General features: G+C 45.9%; 1 protein-coding gene across 1 annotated transcript in view; it reads right to left on the bottom strand.

Annotated features, from left to right (window-relative positions):
* NPC1 (NPC intracellular cholesterol transporter 1) overlaps positions 1-20,993 on the bottom strand; it is a 53,722-nt gene extending 32,729 nt beyond the window's left edge. The window contains exons 1-4 of the mRNA XM_019741198.2: positions 20,806-20,993; positions 3,528-3,650; positions 2,473-2,579; positions 75-250 (exon numbers count right to left, since the gene is read on the bottom strand). Coding sequence (XP_019596757.2) covers positions 75-250; positions 2,473-2,579; positions 3,528-3,650; positions 20,806-20,862 — 463 coding nt within the window. The 5' untranslated portion in view covers positions 20,863-20,993. The remainder of the gene's footprint in view (positions 1-74; positions 251-2,472; positions 2,580-3,527; positions 3,651-20,805) is intronic.
* Positions 20,994-24,656: the final 3,663 nt, after the last annotated feature.

The following is a 24,656-nucleotide window of genomic DNA, read 5'->3' as shown; positions in this document are numbered from 1 at the left end:
GGACAACAAAAAGGAACAACTTGATCCACTGTCCTGATACCAATTGTAAAAGGAATAATTACAAGTTTACTTACCATTGGCAAAACTTTCTCCAACATAGTATTGTAATTCTTTTACGTTTGTTTTCGTCAGGTTTGTAACAGGATCAACATAATCTTCAGTTACTGTAACGTTCAAAAACTCACTTTGTCGAGGGCTACATGTCAGCTCGCAAAACAGGTTCATTAGGTTATAAAAACAGGAAGGACATCTAAGGAAAAAGTAAACTATATTTTGTATGATCTCAAAACAGGGCCAGAAAACAGATAATATAAAACAGACAAAGAATATTTAAAATTTACTGTAAAGTGACAGATGAATTGCCATGAGGACATATTAAACCCAGCAATTGTAAACTTAAAACCTCATGTTAAAATAAAGACACCTCTTTAAACATTGCCCTAATTACTACATTTATGTTATTTGGATGTAGTTTCAAAAGAAGAGAAAAAATGCTCCTCTGAATTCTGCACTTAAAATTTGAGAAATGTTTTCTTTGTCTTGAATAACAGGACTTAGAAGTATAATGGGAACAATCCTGAGTAAGAAAAAAAAAAGGGGGAAAAGGAGATTTACATAATATTATATTCATCTTATAACCTACTGAAGGGCTCTCTTCCAGCCCCAGATAACCTCTCAGCCCTCTCTAAATACAAGAGGATTTCCTGTGACTTGAAAAGAAAAAAAGAACAGAAGGGTGGTCTCTGGCAGCATGTTTCAGCAGCACACGGGTTTTCAAGAGAACCACAAGCTATCTGCTGTCCTCCAGTTCAAAGTCTAAGCTCCTCATGTTGACCAGTTATGTGCCAAAACAAATTCTCCCTTTGTTTTGGTTCACTGTTCTCTGCAAAAGCTATTGCTTCATCAGACTTGCATTCTTGCAACACAACCAATCAGGACTGCTCTCTACTCTGATCCCGTCCAGGTGAGCACACAAGACAAAACAAGGAAGGTGTGGTCCCAGCTTCAATGCCTTTGGTGCAGGGAAGGGGTAGTCGCACACACTGACTCTCTTTCAGGAGCCTTGAGATTTACTGTTACAAAAATGGTAACAATTATACCATTTATAGCAAAAACCACTCTTGGGATGCACAGTTTTCTATCACTTTCTATGAATTACAAACGTCTTTCCATGTTACTAATCTCCACAGACACCGATTTTGACAGCTGCGTAATATTCCATATATCAGCTTCTCAATATTTGCTATTATAAAGCTTTGGTGTCTCTGACAACATGGGGAAAACTTGGTTATCTTTTGATGTTTATGTCCATAATGCCACTCCTAGAGCAGGTGCTAAAGAATGTATTGTGTCTGAATGGTGGCTCTAACCTGGCTCCATCAACATCCACTAGCCTTCCACAGGATATGCTGGCCCAGTTAGATTCTCCACTTTTTGATCTATTATTATATTGTATGTCATCCTGAAAAAACAATTTAGGGTTGGTTTTCCATTCTGTATTGTCGATTTAAACTTCTGGAAAGAAGCAGGGTTTCCAACTTGTGGACGCCAACTTGTGTTCTGTTACCTGCAGTGATATGGGCAGTAATACCTGCACAGAGAAGCACTTCCTCTCATCATATGTCCTTCCCATCCACCTTTGTCAGGGTGCTTAAGTGTGAAAAATTTAAAAGATATTACAATGTGCTGTTCACAGACCACCACTAGCTTGTTTTCTTTTTTGTTTTTTGGTGTTTTTTTTCCACATTCCAGAAAAGCTGTGAAGCGTAGAGAACAACGTCTATTATGTAAGCCCTTTCACTGTCCGGGTCACAGAGGACAGACTGGAGAGCAGACTGATTTTGACAACACAAGGCAACTATGCCAGAACAATCTTGCTAACAGTTACCAAAGGCCAGCTCTACCAAGGACTGGGAGTCTAGCACATCATGTCACTATAGCAAGAGAGATCCATGTGCCAACCAGGGGAGGCGAGGAGAGAGAGGTGACAGAGGACTGTATGGATGAGGGTCTTGGGTCAATGACCTGAGCGGAACCACCAGGATCCTATCCTCCCCACGGTGCACAGAGGCTCAAGTGTGAAAGGACCCAGTGCAGATAGCCTTTGGGGTGAAGAAATCTCAGAGGAAAACCAAGTATCAACTCTGAACGTAAATAAGAAGAGAACTAAGCCTGGTAATTATGACTTTATCAGAAATTATTCATTATTTCTGAGAAGTCCTAAGATTGCTTTCTTAACATAAAACAAAATTTTTAAAGGAAATCAGAATGTCACTGGTTAACAAGTACAGTAAATCCTCACTTAATGTCATCAATAGGTTCTGCAACTTTAAGTGAAAGCAAACAAAATGAAACCAATTTTCCAATGGCATCTCATCAACATTACAATGAAACGATGTTGAACAAGATGACATTATTTGAGGACCTGCTGAAGCTAAAATCCATTTTTTGTTTGCCTGGCGGTCACCCTACCTGGATAGAAACTGTAGTGGCAGCTGCAGGTTGTCTTTCAGTGTCTGAAGCTGCTGAACATCACAACAAAGACTGACATTGTCAAAGAAGAATCCTGGACAGAGCTCCTTTAGGGTGAGAAAGCATGGCCATCAGACTAGCATAGTTAAATAAGGACAAACATTCTGCAATAAAATAATTAATTCACATAACCCTTTTTAGGCACACCAGGTGAAGACACATATTTGCAAGGTTCTTGCAGAATTCTTTTCAAAGGCTATCAATTTACTATTTATAAACTAGGAATTGACAAAAATAGAGATAATAGAGACATTTCAAACTTTTTTCTTATTTGGAAGCTCACTCTCCTTCCTTGACAATCATTTTACCTCTTCTTGGGTTTTCTTTAAGTTTAACCAGGATGCTATTTGCTGTGTATTTCCATTAGTCACTCCAGGGAAAGTCGATGCCCTTAAATAATTCTGATGAAAGGAGCAAAGAAGTCTAGGACACCTGCTACCATGTCAACTCGATTTTAGATTACTTAAGCCTCTAAAACGAGTCGTTTCATTTTGGTTTTACCAGTTCTTTTTTAACATCTGTGTGTACCAGAGATGGTAAAAGAGACAACAGAAAATAGAATCCTGGTAGCAGCGTGAGTTCACAGGCTTTCAGTGGAAAACAGAGGAATCACTAAAATGAACAGAGGACAAAAGATTCATAGCCAGTTAGCAGCCTCGTCCATTCAAGGCCTGAATTCTAGGAACCAAAAAAAGCTAACTTCTGACATATTTTGATGAGGCAGCAAAGAACAACATCTGAGGTACCAAGTTCAGTCCCTAAATAGGTCCCGCTAAAGGGAAACGTTTTGAGAAAAGCATAAAGTCAGCCCCAGAAAAACTAAGCCTCTGGAGTTACGTTATCCTCTCTCACCCCGTGCTACAGAGAAGTTTGGGATGGGATTGAAGCCTACTGATTTCACCTCCACCCCCACCCCACAATAATATTTAAGATATAATTACAGAGGATCTCTAATTAACTTTTTATACTCTCAATGCCCAAGATAATGAACTTACCTGCACTAAATCATACCCGTTCTTTGGCAATGGTTTTGGTGCTCCAGAGTATTTGCAATTGTACCTCTTATCTCCAGAGGCAATTCCGCACTCTCCATACCAAACACAGGACTGTGAAAACACCTGCAGAAAGTCAACACAAAACTCAGTCATCAGGCCTCAAGGGTAAATTTCAACAGCAAAAAGTACCCACTCAAACACCATTACAGAACCTTCCAAAGTTACCTGCAAAATGAGATTAACAGCAAGAGATACTGGTTAGTTTAACATTTTGAAAAATATTAATTAGAATAGACCAAATGCCCCAAAGGGACTTGTCCAATAAATCAGTGAAGTAGGTAATAGAAACTACTTATTTACATGATTCTGATTTCCTGCTAGTTTATTTGTTCATAAGAAGAAGCTATAGTTCCATGCAAGAATCACTAAGAATCTGTGTTGAGGAAAGGAAGCCAGATAAAATAGTATGTGAGTTTGTGATTACTCAGGCTCTATTTTGGCACATCTGATACGGAACTGTATGAGCTCCACTCAATGAAAGAACATTTCCATATGTATTTAGGTTAATTAACAGCAGCACAGCATGACTAACACGAGGAACAAAACCACAAACATCAATAAACCTTAAGTAAGAAGCAGCAGCAAGAATAAACACCTGTCCTCAAGATAAGTACACAGCAAGGCACGTGCTAATTTTAAGGAACATCACCTCATCATTTTTAAAAGAAAAATTTAAAACCTCTTACGTAACAATTTCTCAAGAGCCACTCATTGCCCATGTGAGAATCACAAGGCTGTCAGAGACTTCAGAAGGGGAGGAGGGTGCACTGTGAATCATTGTGTCACCATAGCCACTGAGCTCTGCCAAGCTGACCAGGGTCACCGGCTTGCACAGGCTTGCAACCATCTATCCCCTAGGGAAAGACGATAATGAGAAGCAACCGTGGCTCCTAAGATACCTGGTGGAAAGCCATTAAAAAAAAAAAAAGACTATATGCAACAGAGTGAATTCTCTCCGGTGGCGGTGGCACATGACCCACACATACGCAAGGAGCTAAGTAGACTGTCTTGGTCCCCAGCATTGAGATACAAATCCCACAACAGGCCCTGAAACCCTAAAAACATGAAAGAAACAACAGGCAGGAGGTTGGGGAGTATATGCGGGGGGACTCTACAGGGTCAATATGATTTGTCTCTGAATTCATTTGTCAGATATTTTAAAACAGAAATTACAACTTACCCCTCTCTTGAGTCATTAAAAGTCATATGTTTAGGCCATAAGAGAAGAAAATTACACAAATGAGGAACTGACAAGTTTTCAACAATGCCACATACCAAACCTTTGATAAGAAGTTGCATAAAAATTTACATTTTTATGTAAAAAGAATCACAATTATTTCCATAAACCCAGCAATTCTAGGGAAATTCCATAAATCCAGCAATTCCAAAACTCTGGGTTTCCAACTAAAAGGTCATTATCCATTTACTGAAGTTTGGAAAGGAAAAAAAAAAAAAAAAAACCTGACCAGCAATAACTGCTGATATGAGCTGTCATTTAAATACAAAGAACCCCTCCCTCGAGCTCTCAGAATTCTGAAAGACCAACCGGGCAAGCAGGTCTGGGCCTTGGGGTTGGGGAGGGCACTCTGGCCTGTCACCTACGGGAGGGGCAGAAACCTAGTAAACAAACCACAACCACGAGTCTGGCGTGACTAACAAGATGAGTGTTTGCTGTCTAAGTTCTCCTTTCTCAGCACTCAGTGCTATAAAAGAAAGATGACTCAATGCTGTTTGGTTTCTATTCACAAAGATCACCCTTTATAATCTATATCTTTTGTCTCAAAGCAAAGTAGTTTCCACCCATCTGGTAGAAGAGAGGTGGGGCAGAGGGGAGGCGTGGAGGCCAGGAGTCCTGGCCGCTGATCCTCAGAACTCATGAGGCTCTTAACAAACGTGCTTGTTGGGGCCCATCGCAGCTGGAGCAGGTGCCGAACCAAGCTGAGCATATTTCCTGCCTGTGAACTGTAGCTCATAACCTCGGCTTATCTCACAGGTTTGGTGTGAAGAACTAATGAGGGAATAACATGGAAGTACGCAGCAAACTACTATAAAGCACTAGACCATCAAATATAAGGAATTATTATTAACGTTTGGGACCAATTGTTTGGGACCTCAGCAAAGAGCTTCCCAAGACCTGAAGAAAATGAAATACCTGAGGTTTACTTGGGGCCAGGAAAATTGGGCTTGACTCAATGCTCTTAGGTTTGCTTCCAAAACTCATCCTGCCTCAAGTAGCAGCCCAAAGCCAGTGAGGCTCAAAGCACTTACAAGCCACTTACTGTGTGCTAGGCATGGTTTGAATTGCTCTTCATATATTAACCCAATGACTCCTTACAACAAACTGATGAGGGGGAACTATTATTGTACCCACTTCACAGATGAGGAAATGAGGCACAGAGAGGCTAAATAACTTGTTCAACAGTGGCAAAGCCAGAATTCAAACCAGAACATTCTACTAGTTCCAGGAAACAGAGTCTTAATAAAATATAATCTACTGCCTATTTCAGGCCCTCACTCTAGCATTACACCCCTTCCCCCGCCCTTGTACAAGGCACACACGTGTGTGGATGTCCTCATGCAGCTGCACCGGGCAGGATGAGGCCTTGTTCCCACCTCAGAGCTCTCTCTCCCTTCACCCCCCTTCCTCTTACCTCCAGCTGAAAAATGAGAGCCAGTCTCCGTCACTTCCAGGCCTGGCTAGTGCAGCATTCCCAAACCTCCCCGAGGGACCTCCTCTCTCACATTTTCAACCTTGTCTCTTAGTTGGTACTTGCACCTGATCCTACCTATGAACGCTGCTCCGATTTCATTCTCGGTTTTAAACCACCCCAACTCCTCTCCAGCTGTACTTCCAACTACCTGTGCAACAACCCCAGGTGGTCAAAAGGTAACTAATCTTTCCTCCAAAGCCTCCTCTACTGCCAATCCCTCTTCACCAGGGTTTAAAGCCTAGGCACCTGTAATGCAGGGTCTCTGGTCTCGCTCTCGGTGGGTGGACACAGAATATGGTGAGGCCGAAAAGGAACACCCACGGAGCCATGGGTAGGGGGAATCATACCACTATTCTCCCTGACGGCTAAGTTGCAGATATAGGAAGAAGGCTCCACACGATCCGCAATCCATCATCCACTTCTCTGCCAACCAATTTGCCAGCGTAGCCACAGCAGTTATATTAGTGGCTAATGGCTAACCGGTAATAGCTGATGGCCAACTAGTCACAGCTGATGGTGATCTACTACCTGAGCCAGCACCTTTCCACGTGAGGCCGAGAGCCTGGAAACTGCTCTCTGGGACCCTGTCCCTACACTCCACCCCTTCAGGGTCTCGCCTCACACTCCACGCAACCAGTGTCCTTCGTGAGGGACCCTGTGCAAGGAACCCAGACCATGAGAAAAAAGTTCTAGTTCAGTTCAAGAAATGTCCCAGGGGTATCCCCCGATGTCTACTTATACAGCCGTTGCCACCTGGAGTGGCGAATTTTCCGCGGCAACATGGGGCTGAACTAGTGGGCAGTTCCGTGCCGGTCTGACCAGATGACTAATGCGCCACATCAGTAAAAGTGTGGGCCCAACCCACTATTGTATTAGCCCATAGGCACCTATGGGCGGAAAGAAATAGCAGTCATAGGAACCAACAATGGCAAATTCCTTCCATCCCGGAGGATACACGCTAGCTTTTTGTCCTGGGAAAGGAGGGTCGCTGCCACTGGCACCTTTCCCGGTTTGTGGTACCAGACCTTTATGGCGGGGCTTGGGGTCCCTTGCATAGTTTCAACATGTAGCAGAACAGGAGGCCCATAATAGGCCACATCAGTGACAGGGGCCCGTTCATAGCGAGAGCACATATGTTCCCTGCAAAATCGTCCTGGTATCGGGACCTCCGTATACTACAGTCACTTGCGGTAGCCACTCGGCCACCACCCCTGGCATCACTTACAAATCATGAGTCAAACCGGCCCCCCATGGGTCTATCAGGCCCAACCATCAACAATGGGGGCTTTTGACCTGCCAGGGCCAAGTCCATTGCTGTCATTCCACTGCTTTCAAGCATGTGGGTGCTGGCAGCAAAATGTTTCCTTTTCTGCCGTAGCTTGGCTTTAACAGAGTCTCACTGGTGATAACTTGTAATTGAATGGGAGAGGCCGTTTGATGTAGCAGAGCTTCTACTGGTGCGGGCCCTCCCTTCTGTGGTCTCTCATTCAGGATTCTCAAGACATCCCACAGACGCGAGGCCCAGTCACGTGTCGTGGGAGGGTGTTTTGACACCCGGAGACCTTGCTTCAAAAGGCCATTGTAGTGTTCAATCATGCCAGCTGCTTGTGGATTGTACGGGATATGAAACAACCATTATAGGTCCATCCTGGCAGCCCAGCGCTGCACTTCTTGCCCTGTAAAATGGGTATCCCTGTCACTTTCAATGACTTGGGGGCACGCATAGAGAGCACACAGCCATGTAAGAGTGACCACTGTATGCCGCTGATCCGCAGCCGGACACAGCCAAGCAAACATCAACCCCGTAGCAGTGTCCACTGCTGTAAACGCGTATATCACATTGCAGGCCTTAGGCAGGGGTCCAATGTAATCCACTTGCCAGTGAGTGAAGGGCACCCTCCCTCACGTAATCCGCTGTATCTCCCAGGGGAGCCTCCGCCTTTGGGGGCTGTCCTGGGCACAGACGGCACAGTCATAGCAGGCATCTGCTATCTCCTGCCATTTCAAAGGCAGACCCCAGCGTCTGCTCACCTGCCACATGGTTCGGCTTACAGCGTGCTGCAATTTCCTATGCAGCCAATGGGCCACATCAGTGGCAGGAGCCCGTTCTAACCATCGTACCCGTGTTAGGGTGTCTGCTTCATCATTACCTGGGGACACTAAGGGGAGTGACCTGTGACATGCATTAGGGTCACCTCCTTTCTCTGCCCTAGGGCCCGGAGGTCCTACCACATGGCTTGACCCCACAGTGGATGATGTCCTACTAACCAGTTTTGGTGTTTCCATATAGGGAGCCACAACGTTAGGCCCCGGAACACTGCCCAGCTATCAGTACAAATAACTAGGGGCCCGGCCTCGTGGCTGATTACCATCCACACAGCCTGTAGCTCAGCCCACTGGCTGCTCTGGCCTGTCCCAGTATCAAACCAAATGGTGTCTGTTTTGGGCTGCACACCAATAGCTGTCCAAATGGCTGCAGCCCCTTGGCTAGAACCATCGGTAAACCAGGCATCCTCAGGTACTGGGGGCTGTTTTTGTCTGTAGGGCGAGGACTCCAAGTCCTCCCCTCTAGGCAGAGCGCTTGGCTCAGCCTGGGCTACAAGCTCCACAGGCCCCAGGACCTGTTGTAGCTCTCTGCTCAAAGGGCTTGAACTAAGGGTGCTACGTTGTTCCAAGTAAGCACCTCACTTGGTGAGGGTGGTGGTCTGTGCCACCCCTGTTTTGGGTCCCTGAGTCCACGTACAGACCCACCGCTGGACGGGATAGGTTGTTCAAACCAACACCCGTGCCGTTCCTGTGATGGCTTCTGTGGCCACTAGGGCTGCATACACAGCAGCGAGCTGTTCCTCTATTAGAGAGTAGTGGACCTCCGCTCCTTTCCATAATCGGGACCAAAATCCCACTGGCGACTGGAGACGCTCCTGCCATTGCCAGAGGCCCCAAGCATACCCCTCTTGGGTTATGTGAACATCAAGTTCAAATGGGCGACCAGGGTCTACTACTTGCAGAGCCTGCGCCTGCTGCACTGTATGTTTTTTGGCAACAAAGTTTCGCTCTATAGACTCTGTCCAATCCCATGAGGCCCCCTTTTTTATCATGTTATACAGCGGCCTTGCCATTTGCGCTAAATGGGGTATAAACACCCGCCAATACCCCCGCAGACCCAAATACATCTGCAGTTGGGAGACCTTAGTCGGCTGGGGAAAGGCTTGTATCTTACCAATAATCGCCTTAGGTATGACCTTTGTCTTACCCGACCACACAACACCCAAAAACTTGACGGATAAGCCAGGGCCTTGGACCTTTTCCTCATTCACCACCCAGCCGCGTGACTTTGGGTGGCGGAGAAGAGAGGGAGCTGCTTGCTCTAAATCTAAAAGAGAATCAGATGTTGGTAAAATGGATGAAACAAGGCCACAGAGGATGGGTGATCCCACTGTGCCAAATGCTGGGCCACGAGCCCGTGGCAGATAGTGGGGCTGTGCAAGTATCCTTGCGGAAGGACTTGAAAAGTCCACTACCGCCCGTCCCAAGTAAAAGCAAACTGCTCTTAATACTCGGGTGCACTGTCAATGGAGAAAAAAGCATTGGCCAAGTCCACTACATAGTGATACGTTCCCAGGCGGACAGTCAGACGATCCATTAAATCATGAATTGAAGGCACTGCAGCGTGCAAGGGTGGCGTCACCTTATTTAACTCCCTATAGTCCACAGTCATTCGCTAGGTTCCATCTGGCTTCTTGACAGGCCACACTGGGGAGTTAAAGGGACTGTGCGTTGGCCTCACAATATGTGCCTTCTCCAATTCCAATATTGTACGACCAATCTCCTCCTGCCCTCCTGACAGGCAGTACTGTCGCACTGTAACCACGCGCCAGGGCTGTGGCAACACTTGAGGAGGGTGGTGAGCATGCCCATGTCTCACCGCTTTCACCACCCGGATCCGGAGACGGAACTCTCCTACCGACGTCTGTAAGCTGAGGCCATGTAGCACGTCCACCCCTAGAATATACTCTGGAACAGGGAAGACATAAATATTGTAGGTATGAGGGGGAAGCCTTCCTATACCCAGTGGTAAGGAAACGGCTTTTACAGTCACAGTCTTTCCCCAGTAGCCATCAACACAGATTGCTGGTCCAGGGAACAGTTCTGGGTTCCCATAAACGAGACTGCAGTCTGCGCCAGTGTCAACTAGGGCTAAATCCCTCTGCACATTAGAAGGGGGCCAATGTATGGACAGTTCCATGTGGGGCCTCCGGTCCCTGCTCGTCCCCTCTGACCGGGTACCTTGGCCCCACCCCTAATCAAGCTGAAAGGAGTCGGCCTCAAGTGGCCACATGAAGTCCTGCAGGGACAGGGGTTGCGCTTTCCCAGACTTCTCCTTTAGGCTTCTCCGGAATTGCTGTTCCGGACGCAACTGTTTCCAAAGTTCCAACAAGAGTGCATTGGGTTGTCGGTCTATTTTTTCCTGATCAACACCTGCTGCCACGAGATCACGCCACATCTCCGTGCATGTTACTTTCTGAGGCCTGCAACCTCACCCCCTTACTTCTGACTTAGGGTTCCAGGCCTTGACTTCTCAAACCTCATGTCTTAACTTCCTTTGCGCCGGCTTTCAACATCCCCTAGGGTGGCCATGGCAGTTGTAACTTCATGGATCCATCGCCTCACATAGGGTATAAGAATGGCAACCAAGGATCCAAAAGCACTCGCAGGTGCAGTATCCAAAACCAGATCTCTCATGCTGGCTGTAAAAAGCTCGTCATCTGGGCCCTGCATGTTAAGGTTGAAAATAGCACGTCTCATACCCATTTCACAGATGATTTGAGTAAGTTCCATGTATGACTGCCATTGACTCACAGTGTGTGGCAGCTCGCCAGCCTGTCCCCATACTATGTGTACCGCAGTAGTGAGCCACGCCATTAGAGAATGGTTGCCCTGGTCATGCGCCAACCTATGGCAGTTCTGTAACCTTTGTCGCAGGGACGGATGCACTGTCACGAAAGCTAGCTTTTCCATCTCGCCTGGGGAGCAGAGAATGTTGTCTGCTCCCTCATCCCATAAACGTAGTAGCCAAGCCGAGACTGGCTCTCCAGGGCTCTGTCGGTACCGCCTCCCCAGCTCCTGCAACTCAGGGGGAGTGTATGCGGTGTAGGTAGTGAACTCAGTCACAGCTGGGTTGCCGGCAGCAACGCCCCCGAGACCCAAATGTTGCTCATGCTTCACCTTTTGCTGCACGATGGGCCAGGCATGGGGGTGGGGAGCTACATCGCTTCCACTCGTGATGTCCGCCTCTGCCTCAGCGTCTCCATCGTGGAGCACCTCCTCTAACTGGCGGACCTGAGCTTCCAGCACCTCCCACCAGGGCTGTTGGTCCAGCAACTAAGCTGCTTCAGCAGGCGCTTCCTCCGTGTTACGACACAACGCAGTGAGGAACATCCAGCCCACACGGCCGGCTGAGCTTCTCGCCTTCTCCAGCAACTGCTCAGTTAAAACCTTCAGGGCCCTCTCCACGCTGGCTGGAGAGCCATACATGTCTTCCTACCCCTCCACGGGGGTCTAACTCCTGAGAACAGTGGCCACTAGGCACCACACACTGTGTGGGGGCCACACGTCCTCCTGCTCAGGGTCAGACATCATTCTTACCTGGCCAGAATCCTGCTTGCCATGCCAGGTATCCGAGTGGGTAGTGGCCCCCATGTAAGATGTCTGCAACTCTAGGAGCCTACGGCAGCAGCAGACTACCAAAAGGCAGGTAACACTTGCTATGGTCAAGAGGATGGTATGCCATCCGGAGGCTCGAGAGAACCACCAATTTACGGAGGGGTCATGCTTCTCCCAGGCAGATCGTGTTTCCTGTTCCCCAAGCTGGTTGAGACCCTGCTTGCTGCGCCAAGTGTAATGCAGGGTCTCTGGTCCCGCTCTCAGCGGGTGGACACAGAATATGGTGAGGCTGAAAAGGAACACCAATGGAGCCATGGATAGGGGGTTCATACCACTATATTCTCCCTGGCGGCTGGGTTGGAGAAACAGGAAGCAGGATTCACATGATCCGTAATCCACCGTCCACTTCTCTGCCAACCAACTTGCCAGCGTAGCCACAGCAGTTATATTAGTGACTAATGGCTAACGGGTTACAGCGGATGGCCATCTTATTACAGCTGATGGTGATCTAATAACCGAGCCAGCACCTTTCCACATGAGGCCAAGAGCCTGGAAACTGCTCTCTGGGACTCTGTCCCTATAGCACCTTTCTGACCAACCTCAGGGCGTGACTCCTGGGGCAGTCTCCTGAGCCCCTGCCTCTGCCACCCCTTTGCTGCTGAGCCCACAGCCATCCTTTGTCCATCTCAGCACCTCCCATCCAGACGTTGACAATGTCTCCCGGACACAGAGGCCACTTGGCTCTTCCCGAGCCACAGCTGCAAGCTTTTCTGGTGCTCAGAAACCTACACCCGCCCTTCCCACTGCCTGTGAGACAAGCTCCAGATGCCTCACCTGGCTCTGCTGCACACTCCGTCTCCCACCCTTCCTTCCTTTCTGTCCCACACTAAGTGGGACTCGCCTGCCTCTGCACAGTTCACGCCAGTCCGGCCTCCCTCCCCTACACCCCGCGCTACCAGTCAAGGCCACTCTCCAACTTTCACCTCCCCCATGCGCCTGACCCACCCACGCACAGCCCAGCACCCAGACAATGGCTAAGTGTGCCTGTTAGCTCCCTTAGTTCTCACATCTGTGAGGCTGGTACTACAATAACACCATTTTACAGAGGAGGAGACTGAGGGTTCCACAGGTAAAGTGACTTACCTGAGACCATATCTAAGAAATGGCAGAGCCAGACCCTACCTGAGGCTTGACGGGTTCAGAAGTCAGAGCTCTCCTCCTCATACTGCAATAAGGGTCACTCCTTAATGGACCACTGGCTGGCATGCTCGTCTCTGTGCCCCCCAAGAACCCCGCTGGCATCTGAGCGACTGGATTCTCAGTCTCCAAGTCACCACAGAACAGCGGGAGGTCAGGCCTTATCAACGAAGAGGACAGACGCCCCTTAAGATCCCTGGACTGTCAGGGCAGCACATGCTGACGTGACCAACGTACGCTGTACAATCAAGGGCTCACATACGGGCGACTCACCTCCTTTCTAAGCTAAGCACTTGAGAACAGAAGTAAAGTGGCTGAACGTTACCTTTCCTCTGATTCAAGAACACCTGGTGCTGATTTCACATCAATAATATTCACTGGGGGAAGGAAGTATTATGCCCAATACCAACATAAGACCCATCGATGTTTGAGGTCTGCCTGAGCCAAAATTGCACCTGATCAAACAGGAGCTCAGTTCTGGAGGTGATGGCTGTACAAAAATGTGATGTACTTAATGTCACTGAACTGTACACTTAAAAATGGTCCATTTCATGTTATGCGTATTCTACCACCAAGCAACACATGAGCTCAGATGTCCTTCACCATGTAAGAGAAAAGCCCAGTGGCAAGGACAGGACAGAGCGGTTCTTAGTTATCCGTCTGAGATTAAACAGAAGAGCGACTGTCAGTTCACAAAGATCAAAGACTGTGGGTCTGAGTGTCACTTGACACACCTAGAATCTCTAATAATAGGTCTTGTTAAAGCTCCACTTAAGTAATGGGGTAAGTCCAAAGAATGATAACAGTTCTTCACAGTTCATCTTGTGGTCAGTGACCAGTCTTACAGAGCTATTCATAATCACCAGCACTATCTTATTTAAGCATTTAAAAATTTTTCCAATTCCTAAAATGTTAAAAGTAAATGATTGGTTTTATTTTAATTATAAAATCAATATCCATTCACCACGAATACAGGCATACCTCGTTTTATTGCCCTTCACAGGTGTTGTGTTTTTTAAAGGTTGAAGGCAAGATCTCCCACCAGCAAAGGATTACAACTCACTTTATTGCAATACTCACCTTATTGCAGGGGTCTGGCACCACACCTGCAATACGTCCTAGGTATGCCTGTGTCCAAACAGCACAGGCGTATAGGAAATAATACTGAAATCGCGTCCCCATCCCGCACGCCAGTTCTCAGCTATAATCAGCACTAACTTACTAGATCTAGGTCCTCTAGGTTTTAATTCCTCCCCACAGGCAAAGCTGCAGAGATGTACACACACAAACACATACAAATGAAGTAACTTTTAAACAGCTTTTTCACAAATAAACCTCGACTACCCTGCACAGTCGGCTTCTGGCTCTACCGACCTGTGCTTCACGGCATCTACTCAGGTCTCCAGGCCGGACTCCAGGCTTGTCTCCAGCCCCACTGTTTTCTCCACAGGTTTCAGTCCAACCCATCCTGGAATGTCCTCCCTCTTACAAGCCTCACCCAAGACTCCTTGGCTCACCTGAATTTAACTCTGAGTCCTTTCCCCTGGTTGCAGGCCAGGTGCTCCCTGGACCAGGTGAGCTGTGCTGGGCAGAGGCAGGTCAGCCCCAGGCAGCACTGGCCAGGGTTCAGGGCACTCATCCTCACTGCATAAGTCAGTAGGTGTTCTGTGCCCAGAGCTCTGGTGAGTGTCATCTTTGTCCTAAGGGTGGATACACTTTTCCTTAAAGGGCCAAATACTATATTGAACATTGTAGGCTTGTGGGCCATAGGTCTCTGTGGTAAATACTCAGCTCCGCCTGTTGTAGCTCAAGAGGAAGCACAGACAACTGGTAAGTGACGGGCCTGTGTGTGTCCCAGGAAAGCCTTATGCACAGCAACGGGCTCTGGACAGGCCATAATTTGCTGGATCCTGTCCTAGGATCAAGCAGAATTTATACTTATGAGAATTGCGAAGTTGTATATGTGGGGAGAGATTGCACGAATATTTTCTTGCTTTTGTCTTGACTCCCTCGTAAGACCATAAAATCATAAAAGGCAGAGCCAGATGTTATACTTCTTCGAAATTCCCAGGGTACCTCATTCAGTGTTCACTGATTCAGAAACCAACAAAATTCACAATGAGTTAAAGGAGATCAACTAGATTATGTAAAATGTTCAGATATGATAACTGCTGGTTGTTTTAGCTTTAACTCAGAATTCAGTAGTTACAAGGCTAGACCATCTCACTTTGAAAGGTTAGGTCATATGGGTATTTCACAACATGCTCCAGAGTTTAATTATTGGGTATATGACCGGATAGGAAAGTCTCTTTCAATAAAGTAATAGTTTAGGCAAGGCTACAAAAACAATGCCCTTTCTGCTGTATGTCAGCAACTATAGCAATTAGTAAACAGAGTCTAACAGAGACCTATACGAAAGCACATCTTGTCCTATGGAGCAGCTCCGAATATCAGTGACAGAATCCCATACTCCAGGTGCCTTTAGAAAATCCTGATGAATGAAGTATTAACTAACTCACATTCAAATGCTCACTGAACGGCAACCGCGTGACAGGCACAAAGTTAAGTGATTTCTTCCTCATTGCCTCATTTATTTCTCAGACACCGTATTGCAGCATTTTATAGGTAAGGTCATGAAGGCTCTGAGCAGATTCTCTGAGGTCACACAACTCATCAGTGACAAAACCAGTAATGAGAATCGAGATTCTGAGACCAAGTTAAGCATTCTCCATCCTTTCCCTCATCCCCACCCCACCCCCAGCTGCTGCACTGTTCAAACTCCAGCTCCATTTGTACACAAGACAAATCCTCAGGTTTTCACAATGCTCCAGAGATGGGCTGTCCCATCTGCTATGTGTCCCTCTTTCTACACAAACCTGCCCACCTGTAGAAATGAGTACCATTTACAACTTTTTAAGTACATCTCTAAGCAGCTGTCAGATCATGACTCACTTCCTCAGTATAACCGACTGTCCTCAACTTCCAGCCTGTACTCAGCCATCCCATCGCAGGCGGAGTGCAGGGCTGGGTCCCCGCACCTCTGTCACTGTCCTAGATGGGGAAAGCTTGTGGCAGAACCTGGAGACACACCCAGCTCTAGCTCCAGGGAAAGGAGGGAGAAGCCTCTGTCGGGAGCAGAGCGCTGGCCTGGCCAGTCAGGACAACCCAGGACAGGGTGGAGGGAGAGGCATGGAGCAAGCTGTCCAGACAGTAAGCTGCCTGCTGTCTCCTTTGGAGTCAGGCAGGCAGATGAAACAAATATGACAGGTCTGGCCTGACTTCTATTGATGGAAATGTCTGGAACTCTGTTTTACAGCCAACTGAGGGTGAACATGTCCATGGAACAAAGGATAATATGTGTGAGCACCAGGCACACCTACGGATGGGTGTTTAAGTTATACATTTTTAGAGTTAGAAGGGCTCAGCTTGTCTTCACTTTACAGATAACCCTACTAGCTTGCAGTTTTTTTAAGTGACTCACCCAAGGTCATACTACCAGTTAGTATTAGACATTTCTGAGCTCTAATACCCACAAGTTTGAAAACTAATCCAAGTCACAAGACGAAAACAAAACTATGGAAGTAGATGGGAGTGTATACTGTCTGCAGGTTTCTTCCAGTGTGGCAAGTGAATAATGAGCCAGGCCAGCAGGCTGAATTTCTCCCTGATTTACCACTGGCTTTCAAAGAAACCATACTGAAGCTAGAAACGTGTCTTCAATGATATGTCTTACTGGCCAAGTGGAACAGCTACTGAACACCCACTCAACTTAGTTTGCTAAATAGCAATATACTGACAGCAATATTTTGAATTTGAGTAACTTAGAGCACAGAAGAGTGTCTCAAGCCCCCAGTCTGCCATTTACTAGCTATGTGACCTTAGGACAAATTGGAGCCTAAAACAGGAAAAACGAATGACATCACACCTATCTTAAAGGGTGTTCTGAGAGATTAAAACAAGATCAGATGTGTCCTAGCAATGAAAGTACCACGCAAAAATTAGGTAACTCTTTTTTCTTTAGTTTCTTGTAAACTAGAATGTCAATTTTAAACAGCGTTATTGAGATCATTTACATCCATAAAATTCACCCTTTTCAAGTATACCGGTTTTTAGTTAACAATTACGTAATTTTCTCCCTATTTTCTCCACTTTTCCTCTTACCCATTAAGGTCAGCTCCATTATCCTTCAAAGGTCAGCTCAGAAATGGATTCCCCATAACATTTTGTCTTCACTTTTATTAGAGCACACTTTGCATTGTAATTTTTAAAATATATTCTCCCTTCCTCCTATCAACTATGAGTAAGACAGGGACAGAAACTATTAACATTTACATATCACTTTACAGTTTGTAGACTCCTTTCTATATAGGTTACTGTTTTGATCTACTTTTATATCCTACACTGTGTACCTAGCAACCACTTTATATTTATGAAATTAGTGAATGACAATATTTTAAGATCTTCTGTGGCCTTAAGGGGCAGTAATAAGGTGAACAAATTTTAAAGCTTCCCTCTCAAATTTCCCAAGAGCACACTAGCATCAGAGAGGTGGCTTTTTGTTTGTTTGTTTTACTTTCCTTGCCAAAGCAAATATTCCAAAGACAAAGAGGAATAGTCCAAGCAAAGAAAAACTTGTTGGGCCACTGATTTGGTCACTGATTTTCACCCAGACACTGCAAACCCAATTCTGATCTCCACTAGCCTCTGAATCCCTCCCTCATCTTACCCCCTTACCTGAACCCATAAAAGCCCAATGATTTGGTGATTCAAAAGAATAAAAGAGTCCTGGCCATGTTGGAGATGGTAAAATACAGTTCTTGCCGTCAAGGAGCCTGCAATCTAGTAGTTCAATTCCAACAATATTTCTCTATCTTTACACAAGCACCCTAAGAAGTAGGCATAGCTGTTCACCTGATTTTACAGAGGAGGAGACTGAGACTCCAGGGGATTACTGACTTACCCGAGATCACTCTTGGTCAGAGGAAGACTCAAGCAGGACCCATACCCAGGCCTTTTAACTCAAAGTCTTTGGCCAGGGAGGAAACGCTGCTGAAGTTTCAGCAAAGATTTAGAACTTCAGAGGGAAGGCATTCGAGTTGGGAGAACAGGATAAAAATGTCACGGATGATGGAGCATTTGAACTGGGCCTTGGAAGACAGGCATGGTTTTGATAGCAAATAGTTTATTTGGCTGGAGAGCTGATGCCCTTCACAGAACTGTGGGTGAAAGGGCTGAAAGGGGCACCTGGGATCAGATTAGAGATGGTCTGATGCAGGCTTCCGCAGTAGGTAATGTGTCATCCTTGAAACACAATGAAAAACATCCCGTTTAGGAGGAGTTGAGGGTGGAGAAGGGTTACCCCGGAAAGAAAGATCATACTGTTTTCATGACCAGAGGAGTCTTTGTTCCTGGTAATATGACAAACACTGAAGGAATACAAAGACCTATTCAGCAAGTGGTTTTCTGCCTACTCATTAAAATAAAAAACCTACTTTCCCTTGACTATTGATGTTAGTAGGATATCTGATTTACAGCATCAATCAAGGAGTAGGAGAGACTGGGCAAGACTACCCACATTTTGATCCATTTTCAGATGGTTACTCTTTAACGCTCTCAGGCCAGGAGATTAAACCATTCCCAATCTCAGAAAATGGCTTAATTCCTACGCAGGCCTCACTATGTTCCAAGTTCCTCAACAAAAAGCTTATAAAAATTAGTCAGGAGAGATATATATTATTTCTCAAAATTGCACACATTAGTTGATGACAGGTTTTTTAAAAAAACACGCAGTCTAGTAATATTATTTCATCATCTGTAAAAATTTTAAATTAAGAAAAGCAAAAATCCCTCCAAAATGTATTTTAGACCTCACAGAGCACAGTTAGTCTGTAATTCAGTGACAGAACTTTATTAGTGCTCACCCTGAACCCAGAGGAGCTATCATTGGTAAGAATTCTAAAAGCAGGTACCTTCCCCCCAATCTGTTCAGGTTTTCTGGAAACCTCTGCAGACTTGAGGGAGTTAAACTGTAAATTAACAAGAGGAGTTTTTCCAGTTAAGCTTTACAGACCTGTCCAAGACTTCCAGGCAGTTTGCAAGAGACTTGTGACCAACCTCTGACCTATCCCAAAAGTCCTAGGAGGAGAGGCATTCATTGGCCATCAATCAGCTGGATACCATCTCCAGGTAAAAGGATGTCAGAGATAAGTGACAGCTACTTCACAATGTGAAGCCTGCCCGAGACCTTGACTCAAGGGAAACTGAACAGCTATATTTTCTTTAAGGCACATAACTGCTACAATTTCTTGAGTATTTACTACAGCGATGAGGTCTCTCTATATATCATGTTCCTTAATAACCCTAATAATCCGATGAGGTACTGCTTTTCTTCAGAAAAAAACTGAGGCTTGAAAAAGTAATGCGCCCAAAGCCACAGAGCTAGTGAGTGGTCTACCTGCTGACCCCATGCCCAACGGTGTCACTGAAACATGCTTTCCTCTGCCTCCCCTCCCAGCCAAGCACTTGCTCTTCCACAAGCCCGCACTGCTGGGGATTCCCGCCGCCCCCCCCCCCCACCCCCGCCCCCACAAACCGCCAACACGCACATACTGAAGGAGGGAGGCACAGCTCTTCTCCTATCTCTTGGGCCCTTAATATACAGAAGTTTAAGGAGAGGTTTCCTAGATGTTTTCTAGTGAGGGGAAAACCTTTAATCTGCCTTTCCCTGTGATTCACCACCTCCTCATTGCCGACACGCCTACAAGGGAGCACAAGGGCACAGGATTCCCAGAGCTCACTCTTTCATCCTGATCTGGTTTAATTAGTACTATATCCTTAGACATCCATCCTGACCTCAACCCACCTAAGTTTGCAAAGAGAAACCTGTAGACACACAAATGCAGTGAGGTGCTCACGTCCAAGGCTACTAAACCAAAAAAAAAAAAAAAGCTAGACCAGGGAGTCAGGCTTAATCCTGGGGCGAGCTAGTAGCTAGTATTGTGACAAGGGGGAAGTCAATTACCCCCCCCCCAACCACACCCACGTGGCTTCAGTTTCCAAAGATGTGAAAGGGAGTTGATAACAAGCAACTTGGACTCTTTAGAAGACCAAGCTGACTTACGAAAAGTTGGTAAGACTATTCCACTTTGGTGCTTGACGAATTGCTCCCTTCCTTTACCTCCCCTTCCACTTTCATCTTTCGGGGAGGCGAAAATAAATACAGTGGTAGAATCTTCTAAACAAATTTATACAGAATTCGTGTGTATGTGACAGAATTAAGAAAAAACAAGGTTAAATAAGATCCCTATCGCTCTCTACCCACTTTTCTCTTTCCCTTTGATTCCACATCCAAAAATTCAAAAATTAGGTGACTACAGCTGACATGAGCTCAAAACAGGCCAAACCAGGAGCTCCCACTTGTCACCTTCTTCCAGACCACAGGGAAAAGTGCGTGGCCTTAGAAAAAAACCAGGGAGGTGGGGAGAACTCCAGAGACTCCACCGTTAGACCAACTTCCGCGGGACCGACTAGACCTGCGCCCCCTCGGGGGCCAGGGCATCTGACCCGCTGCACGGCCTGCAGCCCTGCGCGACTCGCGGTCCCGCCACGTCCTCCACAGCCCACCCGGGTCCCCGGCGACCACTCACCTGTGCCAGACACAACAACAACAGGAGGAGACTCAGGGCCGGGCCGCGCGCACTCATGCTGCCGCGGCGCTGGGCTGCGGACTAGGCGGAGGATACGCTCGCTCGAACTGACTCGGCTGCGATCGGTGTCACTGGCTCTCTTAGGACCCAGCGCCCGCGGACAGAAAGAGCAAGCGCCAGCGGCAGCGAGCTGCGCGCGCAGGTTAGGAAGGAGAAGGCGTCGTCAGCTCCTCCCTCCTCTAGGCGGTGCCGCTGCTGGGCCTACCAGAGCCGGTTCTGAAGCCAGGCCTCCCGGGGAGGGCGGGACAGGGGCGGGGCCTAGGCCTGTATGGGGCGGGGCGGGGCCGGACTCGTCGGTGCCACAGCCACCTCCCGAGGGCTGGCCTCCGGACTTTTTCCTCCCTGAGGCCCCTGGGGGCCCAGCGTGGGGCCAAGGGCTCCCAGACCAGGGCAGCAGAACTTTTGGAATCCGGGCTGGGAGAATATTTCTGGAGTTGTACCAACAGTGTGTGTTTTTCATGCTTTAAGCTCGTTTCTTCCTTTCTTCGGTTGGAGATGGTTTTTAGCAAAAGGGAGTGCTTGGACGCGGTTTTCCCAAAGTGAGACCCTATTTGCGGAATACGTATTTATTTAGGCCCGATTAGCACCCCGAGCAAGTTCTCCCAAACCCAGTCACCCAAGCCCGGGATGGTGTCGCGCAATGGCCTTTACCATGTTGTGATCCGAGAGCGCGAGGGGCGGAGCGCAGCGGTCGCGATGCAGGAGTCACCCAATCACGGTTATCGTCCGCCCTGCACACTTTCAGAAAAGCGCTAGAACCACACCACACCATCTACTGGTGGTGCCAAGCATGGCAGGGAACCCGCGGAGAGTTAGTAAGATGGGACCAATCCATTTTTTAAATTTTAGGTGAAGTCAAGTAACACAATGATAAAGAAGAGTTGTTTTTTTGCCTTGCTTCTTCTTATTACTATAATATTTTTTTGGTCTTGCACTTATTTTTTTCTATGCATTTCCTGGTAATATTTCTCCTCACATTTCAATTATTGAGACCACTCATAAGCATCAGTCATTTCTATTTTGAAGGTAAGGAAATGGAAGTAAGGATCTCTTCTCCCCACAGTGGATGCCAACATAAAATGAAAAGACTAAATATTCATCTGCAGCAATGCTCAAACCCAGTCCTAGGTAGGACCATGATTCAGGCAACATTTCTGTCCCTACTCTACAAACTGACTGATTAAGTTACTGTCTTGCCTCCCCACCTCCTCAGCCCTGAGATGTCCAACCAGCTGGCTGGGCACTGAAACTACAGGGATTTCCTCTTGAGCCCTGTATCTTCCATGATGACCTCCTGGCTCTAATCCGACTGTGAGCTCTCCTGCTCCTGGTGGTTTCGCTGATGATAAAGTAGTATGCTTTATGCCTGGGTGTCGTCACTGAGTCAGGAGCATCACCATCACCTGGGAACTTGTTAGAAATGCAAATTTATGGGGCTTCACCCTGGACACACTGTTTCTGAAAGTCTGGGGATGAGCCCAGCTATTTGTTTTAACAAACCCTTCAAGTGGTTCCAATGCACACTCAAATTCAAGAACTATAACTGTAATATATTCCTTGGATCCTGGGGGTTAGTTACCCTTCCAGTTTTAGCAAGTCCTTGTGGAAAAACAAAACAAAACCTTTATAAAGTAATTGATGTGAGTAAAGGGAATTTCAAGCAACATGAAACATTTCTGGGATGGGCAGAAATTTTGGTGCCCCACATATTACGTCCACTAGTCACAAAAGAGTAGCAAAGATCTTTTAGCCATATTTTTCTTTTTCTGGTTCTGTCTTTCATACAGCTTTGACAATGCCCAAAAGTATAGGATTTGTTTTTTAAATAAACTATCCTATTTCTAAGACACATTTTTTGTTGATAACAAAGTAATCCATGTTTATGGTAGCAACTTTGAAATACACAAAAGATTAGAGACAAGAATTAAAAAATAATTTAAAATTTCACCATTATGGATAATCTGTGTCACATTGTGGTGTATTTTCTCCTTCTATGAAAATTGTTTTAACATGGTTGAGATCATGTTTAAATAATACTCAATACCACTATTATTATGTACACTAGTCAACATTGACTGCACAATAACAAAGGACAGAAAAAAGAGGGAAAATGAAATTATTAGACATATGTATCTTTATAAATGTGAAAAAACATCCTCCAGAAAACTTTCATGTATTTGAAAACATGTATGTAAATATGTGGACTTTTTAAACAAGTGAGAACATTTGGTATACATATTACAGTTTGATTTTTTTTATATTTAGCGATACGGTTTTTCACCTCACTATTTTTACTAGGTCTGTTGGATTTCATTGTATGTACATAACATTTCTGAAGCCAGAATGATATAGGCCAGTCTCAGAGCGGTGCCGAAGTCAATGAAATATAGTTCATCAATCAATAAGTATTTCAAAATAAATCTCAAATTGCATTTCTGGTACAGTGAAGGGTTTGTATGGTCCCAGTAATTCTGCATAAATTCACCTTTTCTTTTCCGAGCTTGTGTAGATTCCACAAAGCTTTGCATCTTTCTGTGCCCTCTGCTTTCCTCATGATACTGCATCATAGAAATCTAAAAGCAATTGAACATTTTCATTAGGAGAGATGAGAAAGGTTCACCCAAGACAAAATTCTTTTTACTTAGCAGATGGAAGGGTATTCATGTTAATAGTTCAAAAACTATTAACATAATTTATTTAATCAATCTCCTGTTGGACATTTGGTTTGTCACTTTTGTTACTGGAAACGATGCAATGAATATCCCTGTACCTAAGTCTTTGCAATTATATACAAATAGAACTGTTGGAATAAATAAATAAATACATACATACATAAATAAATAAATGTGTGTGTGTGTGTGTGTCTATGTATATCAAAGGAAATGTGCATTTTAGTTTTGATTATTACCAAATCGCTGTCCAAAGGGATTGCAGTTTACACTTTTGCTAACAACATAGGGAAGTACCTGATTCCACCTTTTTGCCAACACTTATCTTTGCTATTCTGATAGGTGAAAAATGGCATCCGTGATTTTACTTATTTTATAAAATATTGCGTTTTCTTTTGTATTTGACTAATTATAAGTGAGATTAAGAATCTTTTCATACATTTATAAATAATTTTATGCCTTTTTCTGTGTTTTTCAATTTCTAATGTTTTTTCATCTGAAAAATTTATTTATTTATTTTAAGATTTTATTGGGGAAAGGGAACAGGACTTTTTAATTGGGGAACAGTGTGTACTTCCAGGACTTTTTCCCAAGTTAATTGTTGTCCTTTCAATCTTAGTTGTGGAGGGTGCCGTTCAGCTTCAAGTTATTGTCCTTTCAGTCCTAGCTGCTGAGGGCACAGCTCACACTCAGCTCCAGGTTCAGTTGCCGTTGCTAGTTGCAGGGGGCACAGCCCACCATCCCCTGCAGGAGTTGAACCTGCAAACTCTGTTGAGAGGACGCGCCCCAACCAACTGAGCCAACCGGGAGCTCAGTGGCAGCTCAGCTCAAGGTGCCGAGTTCAATCTTAGTTGCAAAGGGCGCTGCCCACCATCCCTTGTGGGACTCGAGGAGTCGAGCCAGCAACCTTGTGGTTGAGAGCCCACTGGCCCATGTGGGAATCGAACCAGCAGCCTTCGGAGTTAGGAGCATGGAGCTCCAACCGCCTGAGCCACTGGGCCGGCCCCCTCATCTGACTCATAAAAGCTCTTTATTTATTAAGAAAACTAACCTGTCGGTCTGGTACATGTGTTGCAGATATTTTTACTAATTTACTATTTTTCAGGGTTATAAAAATTATTT

Source organism: Rhinolophus sinicus, linkage group LG09 (genome assembly GCF_036562045.2).
Source record: "Rhinolophus sinicus isolate RSC01 linkage group LG09, ASM3656204v1, whole genome shotgun sequence".
Classification (NCBI taxonomy): domain Eukaryota; kingdom Metazoa; phylum Chordata; class Mammalia; order Chiroptera; family Rhinolophidae; genus Rhinolophus; species Rhinolophus sinicus.
The sequence above is the reverse complement of the archived record's forward strand: the minus strand, read 5'-3'. Positions and strand labels throughout refer to the sequence as shown.